General features: G+C 39.4%; 1 protein-coding gene across 1 annotated transcript in view; it reads left to right on the top strand.

Moving 5' to 3' along the window:
* Nucleotides 1-4,265: 4,265 nt before the first annotated feature.
* The window catches only part of ctdsp1 (CTD (carboxy-terminal domain, RNA polymerase II, polypeptide A) small phosphatase 1), a 75,619-nt gene continuing 67,576 nt past the window's right edge, over nt 4,266-12,308 (top strand). The window contains exon 1 of the mRNA XM_039756372.1: nt 4,266-4,566. Coding sequence (XP_039612306.1) covers nt 4,491-4,566 — 76 coding nt within the window. The 5' untranslated portion in view covers nt 4,266-4,490. The remainder of the gene's footprint in view (nt 4,567-12,308) is intronic.

Raw genomic sequence — 12,308 nt, 5'->3', positions numbered from 1 at the left:
ACAATGTTTTAACCAAAATATACATGTCTGGGACATTGTGAGTATACGACTTGATACCTGACATTTGGATTATTTGAGTAATTTTAGATGTTTTTAGAGATGCTTTGATCTCCATTTAAATCCACTATATCAAGAATTTTTCTGCATTCTCCATAAAAAGATTAGTTTAAACTTTTTCTTGGTCATCACTTCAAACATCCATCCATCCACCCATTATTCAACCTGCTATATCCTAACTACAGGGTCACGGGGGTCTGCTGGAGCCAATCCCAGCCAACAAGGGCGCAAGGCAGGAAATAAACCCCAGGCAGGGCGACAGCCCACCGCAGGGCACACACACACCAAGGACAATTTAGGATCGCCACCTAAATTGCATGTCTTTGGATTGTGGGAGGAAACCGGAGCACCCAGAGGAAACCCACGCAGACACGGGGAGAACATGCAAACTCCACGCAGGGAGGACCCGGGAAGCGAACCCAGGTCTCCTAACAGCGAGGCAGCAGCGCTACCCAATGCACCACCATGCCGCCTCACTGCAAACAACAGTGGGTAATTAACAGATAAAATAAACAATAATTTCTGGGTGGAATATTTGTTTTAAAAATATCAAGATGGAAGCAGCTTAAGCTGCTATACTATCATATGCCACATGATAACCATCACACTTTTACCTTCAAAATAACTGGCAGTTAAATTTTTATGCTTAGCTGTTTCACTCCTGAACCCTACAGAGTTAAACATGACTAACCAAGAGCTTCTATGTGAAAAATATCTTGATGTTGAAAACCAAGGCACAAGTAACAACCATAAAAAAGCCTGCATTTACACTAGTGTAGCCACGCTGGCATCTTCTATCGCTACAGCATCAGTCCATTGTGAGGGACACTCTTGGTCAGACTACAGTAGCAAGTTATCACGTACGTGTTGGGAATGTGGGAATAAACTGGTGAGGTGACATTTCTGCATTAAAGGGCCAGTGGGGCACAGCCCACCAGATGTGCAAAATAAGAAATAAGCTTATCTTAGCAATTTAGCTTATTATTAAGCTTATTATTGTTTGTAATAACATTAAGCTTTGTTTTCTTAAGCATTATTTTCAACTTTTATCACATGCTCAATTTAATTACTTACCTAGATAATTATTGTTCCTTGTTGCATGTGAAATTGTTTTTGTGTCTGGTGCTGCAAGCCTGTTTCCATCTAAGGGTCTGGGCCAATTGGACCTGCAGTGCTCAATGTACCATTGAGTGTATGTGTATGTGTACATGTTGTCAGGGATGCCAGGGGCGACGACCCGGCCGGGACGCCTTGAGGGACCGGAAGAGGGCGTGCGCCCATCTGGGATCACGTGGGGCCCGCCACCTTGGTTGCTTTGGGGGCCACAGGTTGAGGGCTTGGAAGCCCAACCCTGTAGGGGCCCGTGGTCACTGCCAGGGGGTGTCCTGATGCCTTGGGAACCCTGGACTTCAGCACTTCCGCCACACCAGGAAGTGCTGGGGGGAAGAAAAGCAGGGACACCCGGAGAGCTTCCGGGAGTACAGCCGGCACTTTTGCCACACAGGGGCATGTCGGCGGGTGATTTTCGGAACCCACCTGGAGCACAATCGGGTGCTAATAAAAGGGGCCACCTCCCTTTATTCGAGGAGGAAGTCGGGTGGAAGAAGGACGGAGCTGGAGAGAGGACTGGAGGCGGCCTGAAGGAGATTGGGAAAGGCCCGGACTTTGGGGGATCGGTGCTGGAGGCACTGAGTTCGTGCACTAAAACTATTTGTACATAGGTGTAAATAAACGTATGTGTGGTGGAACAAATGATGTCCGTCTGTCTGTGTCCGGGTCCCGTTCACAATGTCCACCCAGAACTTTCCAGTTTAGTAATGGGACTTGAAGGTCATTGAATTAAAATGAGAACTGCCAATTGTTTTTCTTCTTCTTTTTTTTAAATGGGCATTTAGACTCTTCCCAGTTGAAGCCACTCAGCACATGCTAGCCAAGAGATACAAAATGTCCATTACCATTTGCTCCTTAAAGGCAGCCACAGCGATCTGAAGAAAAACAAAATCTATCTGATCAATATCAGTATTTGTTCAAAAGGCATTAAACCATATCTTGAGTCTTACCCATAGCTGAGAAAGACCATGCTAAACTTGAAAAAGTCAAAGAAACCTACTCCTTCCACTTCTTCTTCCACTTTGTGGAAAGAAGCCACCATTGTGATGGTCCTATCTTGAAGGAGTGCAGAATTGTGGTGTGGAATCAATAAGTATTATTGTAGAAGATTGTTTTTCTCATTTGTTTGCATGGCTTTGCCTTGATCAACAGACACCTGGCTGCGTGGTAGTAAGTACTAATAATGGATGTGCCTCGCAGTCGGAGTCATGCATTGTTATTTTCTCTGCGTATTCTTACCATTTTATTGTGGTTTTGTGTTCTTTCATCTCAATGCTGTTCAATTCTAAACTTGAGATGTTGCCATTTCAATTTAGACAATTGATAGCTTCTGTGGCAAGGAAAAGATATGGCAATGAGCAGTAGAGGAAGTGTTAACCAAAGCCAAAATTGAAATCCTAGATCTTTCCTATTGTTTGTGGCAATCAAACCGCTAATGAAATAATTGTGATAAGGAGAACGAAAGTAATAAGTCAAAAACTGAGGAAAGCTCTTAACACAGGGATGAAAGATTTCTTTTTTAAAAAGTATCTGCAAAGTAAGATGATAGTGTCTGTTACTACTTTTTTTAGTGTCCCACTGATGATAATTGCATCACGCTCTGTAGTAACTGACAATTCATTGTGACAATGGAGACTCAAAGTAGCGCCACAATGAGAAAAACAAAATGGCAGCAGAAATGGTACAAATTATTTTTTAATAACTAAAAACAGTATTAATAATAAAAACAGTTAAAAATATAGTGTAGCACCTCAAAATGAATATATATTTTGGGAAACACTCATATAAACTAGACGCTAAAACAAATGCTCAGTTTATTTTAAAACACACAAAATCATAACAATTGTCAATAGATTTTCTTAAGAGTATTGCTGTGTTTTTGTCAAATGATGATGATGATGTCAGGGGGCTGAAACAATCTGATGCCAATCAGTATGAACCAGGCATCCACCTCTGATTGTTTCAATGATTTTTTTTTACGTGAAAAGTGTGTGAACTTGCATGTTTCACTAGTCTTTACAAAAACTGGGTCAGCTATTATTAGTTTGGTAAGTTCATGTTTACAATAGAAAAGTCTGCACACATATTGGAAAATTCCAGTATGGCCCCAACAGACTTTTCATGGTTACTAGAGCACTTGGGAAAGGCAAGAGATAATTTAAACAATTCCAAATTGAGCTTTGAGAGAATGTACAAACTCCACATTGATAGTGACTGCTCAAGAATTACACCACTTCGTTCATGTTTAAACTCATCCATGCCTTTTCTGTAATTATGTCACAAATTTTAAATGTTCTGTTCACTTCAGATCGCTGCCAAATTTGGTATCATCATCCCCAAGCAAAGAACCAAATTTGCACCCGTGGGAAGATTATGTAAAAGAAATCATCTTTTGCTTAAAGACTACATGATGACATGCAATCACTATTCCTGTGTGAAAATCGCTTTGCACAAAAGATGAATTGCACAATTATTCAAGGCTCTCCAGAACCACCCGATGGCGAAAATGAAGTGAAATGTAGTGAAACGAAGCAGCTACCATAGTATTCGGGGTTTCAGGTAGGATGAGATACTTACTATAGGGTGGTCCAGATCTAAGTATGCAATTTTCATTACACTATAACTTATCAAGTTATTACATAGAAAATCACCCGAAAAATCCCGGACCGTCGAGAAGTGTGCGAACTGACGACATGAAGAATCGTCTTTGCGCCGAACTGGAATCGTCCCCACATAAATCAAAGTAATCCAGACGATCTGGATCTGCATAATTAGATCGGGACCAACCTTTACTTTGAAACCCCCATCCTTTTTTTTCGAAAAAGTAAACTTGTTAGTATAAAGTGAGCAACAGAAGCAGAAAAGATAAAGTCCGAAGCAGAAAAGATAACATCCAACGTTGTGACGTATACAGTCACCTTGCACAAATTGGTCGTGATTATGAAAAAATATACAACTGCCGTAAGTTTTCACCAACCAAAACAACAAATCAGAAGAGCTGCTTTACTGCCCAACCCCAGACGGAGAAGTTGAAAAGTTAGAGAGTTGGTTCGTCGCCGCTTTAAGAGGGAGGGGCGCCTTGAAACCGCCAAGTCTCATGTTTGTATCTTGAAATTGTGAGCAGATCGAGAGAGGGAGCGAGCTCCATGTTGTAACAAAGTTATCAACAAGAAACTCCCCTTTTAATTTGTTTTCTTTATTTGCCATTTTCAAAAGACATACTTATGCATCAAACATACCTGTAAATCAAGAGGGTACGGGGGGTTTAGAGAAACCAGAAAACTATTTAAGGCAAAAAAGGATACGCAGGAATTTTGGATCTAATGGACAATCCGTCCACGTCTATAATCACCCAGGTTAGCAGAGATGACGAGGTGACTACCCCTTTACAAGAGAACGGTAAGCTTTTTAAAAGTTCTCCAAGCTGCCAAAAAATGTTTCTTTTCCCTTGCACCTGTCAAAAGTACTTTTTTTGGGCTCTCTCGCTATTTTTCTCTCAACTTTTTAGATGGGCGTTGTTTTGAAAAGACTTTCCGTTCGCGGATATCCATAAAGCAGTGCCTTTTTTGTTTTATTTCTTTCGCTTTTGCAGCCTCACGTGAACATGTTAAAACTGCAACTGCAAAGTTTACGAGTTTTCATCATTTTCAGTCGTATTGTAGCCACGCAGATATGTAGAAATTTATTTTTAATTAAGGGGGTGGGGGCATTCTTGACATTTTGTTGTGGACTCTGATAAAGAGGCGGGGCGAAGCAACTTAGAACTTTATAGTTATTTTTTTCCTACGCATGCCCAATATATGAACACTAAGTAAGGAGGCTGTAGTGAAAATAAACTTTCCGCGGCGTTTCCCAGATGTGGCCGGCGTCTGATCTGCTCTCTCATTCCTCGGGCCAAACGCCACCTCCGACTCCGCTCCCTCGCGTGCTCGTACACGCATGCACGCGCATTTCCTTACAGCGGCGGAGCAGTCAAAGCGCGCACTGCATTGCAAAAATGGAGCAACGTCAAAAAAGGAAGCAAGCACGCATCAAGGCTTAGAAAAAGGAAAAAAAAAGACTGAAGTTAGGGCCCAGAGTAAACAGGATATGCTGACAAGAAAATTTTATCGGAAGTTGGGTTCACGGGTGCGTACGGTATAAAGTCCAGCGATCTGATTCAAGCGAAATTCCTGACTTGCAACTCAAACGCGGCGGTTTGCTCGTATTTCCGTAAATAAGCACATTCCGTACGGCGCCCACCGCGTGCGCGCTCTTGTGACGTTGACGTTTTTAGTCCCAACCGCTGTCATATCATTTCAGACCAGTTCCCGACTTCAGTTGAATCTGTTTTAAAATAAACACACGGCTTCCTTTACTTGCTGCTTAAACTAATTTGGTCTGTTACGACATTTCATGCAGTGCTTAATCTTATATCTTAATATAAAGGTTCTCAAGATTTAAATTGTTTTCTGTTAAAATAACTTTTGTAAAGTACATGCTTCTATGACGAGCTTCACATTTTTTGGAACATTATTTAAAACTGAACAGTGACAAATCTTTTATTAATCCTAGAAGTGTTCATCCATATTTTTGGACCCATCCAAATGAAATGGGGGCCATAGTAGTGGGAGGGTCTGTCCTGTTAACACTTTTCAAACCGTCACTGTAGAGTTTCCATTTAATGCATGCATGTGGAAGAAACCCTTCCAAAATAAAATTCTACCAGTTACAGAGAGAGCGAATACGTTATGTCTAGAGAGCTGTAAGGTAGCGGTGCTCCTCACTGCGCAATAATGACCTCCTGCTTTGTAGGTAATCTTTATGTATCTTTAAGCCAATGTCACTTTACATGAGTTATAGTTGTTGGTTATGTCACACTTGCTGACGGCTGTTGATCATGTATTTGCTGGGCCATGTCAGTTTATATGACTGAAAAGTAACTTGCAATGCCAAACTTAGCTCAACTATGGCAAGTTCAGCCACAATCTTGGCCTTTTTTCCCCTCATCTTGTTGTGGTACATGAACCATGATACATCAGACAGACAAACTTCTTTTCCTTTTGTGAATTCCAACACACCCGTGTTTCTTATTTCTTGTAGCAGCATTTATATGCATTTTACTGCCAGATAACAACAACAACAACATTTATTTATATAGCACATTTTCATACAAAAAATGTAGTTCAAAGTGCTTTACATAATGAAGAATAGAAAAATAAAAGACACAGTAAGAAAATAAAATAAGTCAACATTAATTAACATAGAATAAGAGTAAGGTCCGATGGCCAGGGAGGACAGAAAAACCAAAAAAAAAAAAACTCAAGATGGCAGGAGAAAAATCTAAAATCTGCAGGGATTCCAGACCATGAGACCACCCATTCCCCTCTGGGCAATGTGATGTGCTTTCATTGGCTGTCAGCTCCCACACACACGGAGCCCACCCCTGTGAATGGACGAGTCATGAATTAGTTGGAGTAAGTCGCTGGGTATGTTGCATTACATGACTGACTTTCACAGGAGTGCACTGCCGACTGCTTCTGACATGCTAATACTATTTAAATGAAGGCTGTTGCTGAAAATGGTGCCTGATATGACATGGTCTTTAGTTAGGGTCCCATTTATACATTACTTATCCTTATATATAATTTGATACTATCCGTATGCATGGTGTTTGCCTCAGTACCCCGTATGTATGGTGTTCGCGTCAATACCTCGACTCAATACAAGTGAGAACCATGCAATGAAGTTAGTGGCATAATGTGGCAAACGTGAACACAGTATTGCATGATTGACTAAGAATGTTCGATTGATCGCGAATACAAGCGGCTGAAATGAGTTTCCTCTGCAGAGTGTCTGGGATTTCCCTTAAAGATAGGGTGAGAAGCTCAGTCATCTGGGAGGGGCTCAGAGCAGAGCTGCTGCTCCTCCGCATTGAGAGGAGTCAGATGAGGTGGCTCGGGCATCTGATCAGGATGCCTCCTGGACGCCTCCCTGGTGAGGTGTTCCAGGCACGTCCAACTTGTTGGAGGTCCCGGGAAGACCCAGGACACGCTGGAGGGACTATGTCTCCCGGCTGGCCTGGGAACGCCTTGGGATTCTCCCGGAAGAGCTAGAAGAAGTGGCCAGGGAGAGGGAAGTCTGGGCCTCTCTGCTCAAACTGCTACCCCTGCGACCCGACCAAGGAAAAGCAGAAGAGGATGGATGGATGTTTGAATGCTTCAGTTATGCCGCTGGACGGCCAAATATATTAAGTCGGTGTTGGTTCGAGCAGATAACAGTAAGTTTGGTTGCTTTTTGGAACGTTGGTTTGGTGGGGCGTACTTTCCAGGACTAACATCGTCGACTGACGTAAACCCTTCGACAACTCCAGATCCGTAAGTAATTCAGAATGTATCGCCATTTGCTTGGTACGTCAGTCTATCTTTGGCCAGTTCGGTTTTGGCATCCGTCCTTCTGACATCTTTTGGCAAACTGAGTAATGACGGCTGGGTATTAACTACGGTCATTGTTTAAATTTTAGCCGATCTCAGATCTAAAATAATCACGGCAACATACTTATTACTCCGACTCTAATTAGAGTTGTAAAATATGGTTTGTTTTAAAAATTTGTTTGCTGGAAAAAATCAAATGAGGTGCGCAGAAGAGCTGAGTTCACGTCTCGCAGCCCCGTTTAAACAGGAAGCTCTTCATTACATCGGCCGAAAAGGTCTATTTTAAGCACAAATCAGTGTCATGATAACAAAATCATTTCAAGGACTTAAAAAAATAATAATGCTTTGCAGAGAAAGTATGGATTTCACAAATGTAGAATTTGTAGCCCGATTCGATCAGGCTCCCAGTCACTAGTATCTCAATAAATTTATTTTGGTATATTTATTGTTGAGACAGTTACAGAATGTAATGCATATAAAAATGGGAAATGTAATAAATGTTTTGTATTGTGCCAAAGACAAAATGCAGCAATGTTACCAGGGCAGTGTCTAAAGATTAAACACTGACAAAAACGAGGGACCCAAAACAGCACCTTCCACCTTTCTTCTTCTCAAAGCTTAAAGTAGCACACTTTAATGCAACAAGATAAGTAACTACAATTCAGGATAAATGAAAGGCTTGGTAAATCCCCTTATAAAGGATCTTGCATCCTCGCCTAGTTTATACATTGCACCAAATACTGTTGGGATAGGTATTAAAAGGGCACGGTGTCAGAATGGATAAAGTGAGCCCACAACACGAATTCTGAATTAGGTCAATATAAGCAATGACTAATCATCTGATATTTAAAAAAAACTGGTTTGAGTGCTCATGGAAAGAGAATAAGCATTAGTATGATGACTGCAAAAATGAACATAAACTGAATTGTTGAGAAAAATGGGTTTTCAGATATGATTTAAACCTTAACTTTAATGAAGCCTCAAAGACCTTAAGAATCACACTAAGTTAAGTTTGCTTACAGTTAGATAATTGATTTTAGAAATCGTGAAAAAGCAAACAATTTCTAGTGTGTGGCCAGTTGATGCACAGCAAGGAATGCAGAATGTTAGAATGTGAGGCTTTGTAACTAGGTATTAGAGAAAGTTTGATATCAGACAGTACAGTTGAGCCATTTGATGGGTTATGTCTTTATTGCGTTTGATCTGAGTTAAAATTCAGGCATCAGCATTTTGAACTTGGTGGATTACCACCATTGAAAAGGGAACTGCAGCAGTCTATAGGACAAATTATGAAGGCTTCATAGGGACTTTGTTATATTCCATAAATGCTATTAAACATTGTGTATAATGAAAAACAAAATTAATGAAAACAAAGTATAATATTTGCAATCACAGTGGCTGCAATTACAAATTGAATCCAAGCTGAGCCTTTATTCCTTTGTGATAAATGTAGCAGAGCTTAGGACGTCTTCCAGTGATCAATATTTAAATGTATTTTCCCAGATGAGTGTTGGGGCACATATAGATCACACTTGCTTCCCATAACAGTTTTCTGTCATGCTATGAAGGATTTCCATTTGTTCTTCACTCATGATGAAAGGTGTAATCTCTCTAGATTGTTCCGAGTCCAGGATAATTTTTCAGTAGACATTCATTTGTACACACCCAAAGTTCATATTCATAGTCCAAAACTAATATATTTAAGTTTGAAGGAGCAACAACTCTGCTTTGAGACGGAATTGCCTAGCTTGTCCCCATATCACAGAAAGGTAAACTCGGAAATCTTATCTATACTGCTTATACATTTGGTCCCCCTGCTTACTGCTGCAGTTTATAAACATTAGAGAGAATAATATATTGATAAAGTGAAAGACATAGAGCTTCATCTGGAGGTTTGCCTTCTGCTTCACCTCACAGTCTATTGCATTTCATTAACAGTCACTTGTGAGCAAGATCCATTTGTATGTAAACTGCTTTGCTAGGAGTAGTTAACCAAACGTGATGTTATTGAAATGCTTGCACAGTATACTTTGAGGTTGACAAGAGAACACAATTTCATATCAGTTTATATATTTGTTTAACAAACAATCCATTATGTATGAGCATACTATGGGATTGACTTGTTCCCACCTTGCTGTCTGTGCTGCCAAGATAGATACTAGTTCTCCACAGCCCTAAACTGTAAGTAGTTTACAAAATAAATTGATGAATAAATTTTACATTATGGGGCATTTTCGGCACTACAGAAATGGGGCATTAAATTTAGTAAAACAATTTGCTAATTTTCAAGGCATGGGTTGTTATGAAATGAATTGCCCTGGATGGTCTTACATGGATTGTGTTTGGGAACAATGACCTACATATGGAAGATGGGAGTGACATCTGGACTATCCGTATCATTCCTAGTTTAATCCCAGTTAAATTTTCTTGTATCTTTTTCAGAGATACAATAGGTGTTGTTAAACTAAATCGAACAAAGCCTAGTGCAATGAATTCAAATCGTCTAAAAAAATAATAATACTAACATTCTTGCATCATGGATGGCCAAAAGAAAATTACACTACATACTTCTATTAATGCTTAACTAAAGTGCAATTTCAGCTCAGCTCTCAAGTGGCTGCAAAGAAAACTTGAAGCTGCTTCAGCTCTTATGGATCCAGATTGTTCACATATTTGTCTGTCATTTATCAAGTGCTTATATATTTTTTAAGGACAGTGCCCATTGTACAACCTAGTCTGTTCTTTAGTGGCACAGATATCTATGATAAATTTGACTGAAATAGTGTAAACTAGTATCTATCAGCTGGTCTCCACATGGGCATTTTGACTTCAACACATTAAAGTAATTTCTGGCACATGAAACTTCTTACCTGTTACTGCCAATGTTGACAGCTCTTCTGATGGGTAAAAAAGCATCATTTTCACTACCTAGAATTCTGCAAAACTTATTTGCATTACTCCGGCTAGTGTCTGCTCTTGAAAGGCTGTTCTGGTGATTAATAAGCAGCTTATTGACATTTTATTTCACAACTTTTATATGTGATGATTTATGTTCTGTACCTCCTCAGGATTTGTTACATGGTGTTGCCAGTGTTTTAAAGGTGAACCTTACAAGTGCTAATTTGCACACCATTGTCATTCTTAGTCTGGTCCTTTGTCACCTCAGATTCAGTCAAGTTTATTTTCTGTCCATTTCATTTACAGTGCAAATCATAAATGACTTTGTGTTCACACATGCTGCTTAAAAGGCAGTCCATGCTAAATCACTAAATTACTGAATTGTGTGTGCTTTTGAATATCTGAGCAATGGTTAAAAATTTTTCAAGATCACAATCATTACTTAATTGGGGAAAAACAATTTTGTTGCATGCACAGAATGGGAATAAAATGCCTGACAGTAATAATGAGAGTAACTCATTAAGCAGCATTGCATTAATTTCTTCTTGATTTTTTGCATTTGCATTCTGAGAGCAACAAAGTGTGTTTTAGGCATGTTCTGTTCAACTACATTTATGCAGTTGGCATGCATTTTAGAGATTTCCTCAAAGGCACTGAATATTCCATATGCAGTAGAAGAAACGCCTGATTCATTAAAAGATACTAGCTGAAAAAAAACATTTTTATTGTGCTCTAATTACATTACATGTTCTGCCTGATAGTTTTCAAACCAAAGGATGAGTGAGCAGTTGTACTTGAAGAAAGAAGCTACATCAGCTCGTGGGAGGGCCACCAAGTCATTGAAGTGTCTTAACTTCAGTATAAGAGGTCTTGTGCAGGCTGAGAACATCTCTGATCACTGCATGCTAAGCTGACAGGATATGGTTAATGATTTAATTGGTGTTTTTTCACACTGTTTTTTCTCTGCTGCATTGCTCAAAGTTCCAAAAACTTTTTTAGGGGTTGCAATGTCCCTAGTCTCTACTTATTTTTGATAAGCAATCTTGCTTCTTTTTTGCGTATGTCAGCATGTTGCTCTAGCAAATTTAGAAATACGTTTTGAATTGGGACAATATACTGTACAGGTATTTTTAGGGTCCATTGCTGTTGTGTTTTTTTTATTATTAAAATTAATAAGTTGTTTAATTTATAGTAGTTCCGAAAATGAAAGTTAACTAGGTATGTCATCTCCTAGCCATAATGGAACTTAAAAATACAAAGAGATGCAAAAAGTAATACAGTTGGTTAAAACACATAAAAAGATTCCACAATATATTTATTGAGCCTCGGGGTTTAAATCAGGTTTTAAAATTGGGTCTTAAATACTTTCTGAAGATGTTTAATTTGTTCTAGTATAGATATTACTCTAGGAAAAAATATTTTGCTTTAAATGATTTAGCAATTGTTTCCCTCATCCTTTAACCTCAAATTTATACTTGGACAAATAAATACTAAAACAGTTGAGTCATTAGTGTGAGCTTGGCAATTGTTGCAAAACTGAATTTTTTTTTTTTCAATTAATAGTCCTATCATAGAATAAAGCAGAGAAACCATGCTATACTATATCTTGTGGTGGAGTCCTCTGTTTCCATGCCACCGCTTTCCACAGTCCTGTTTCATAAATTCTTAGACTACTGTAACTTTCTTCAGTGATACCCAGACTCTCACTAGTGAAATGCCCATTGCCAGTTTAGAGATGAGCAGATGTAGTCCAGAATGCCAAGCAGGACTCTCCCTTAATGTAACAAAATCATCCTTTGTTTTCGTTTCATTCCAGAAACCTGCACTTTA

Source organism: Polypterus senegalus, chromosome 6 (genome assembly GCF_016835505.1).
Source record: "Polypterus senegalus isolate Bchr_013 chromosome 6, ASM1683550v1, whole genome shotgun sequence".
NCBI lineage: Eukaryota > Metazoa > Chordata > Cladistia > Polypteriformes > Polypteridae > Polypterus > Polypterus senegalus.
This window is presented reverse-complemented; position numbering and strand designations above follow the sequence as displayed.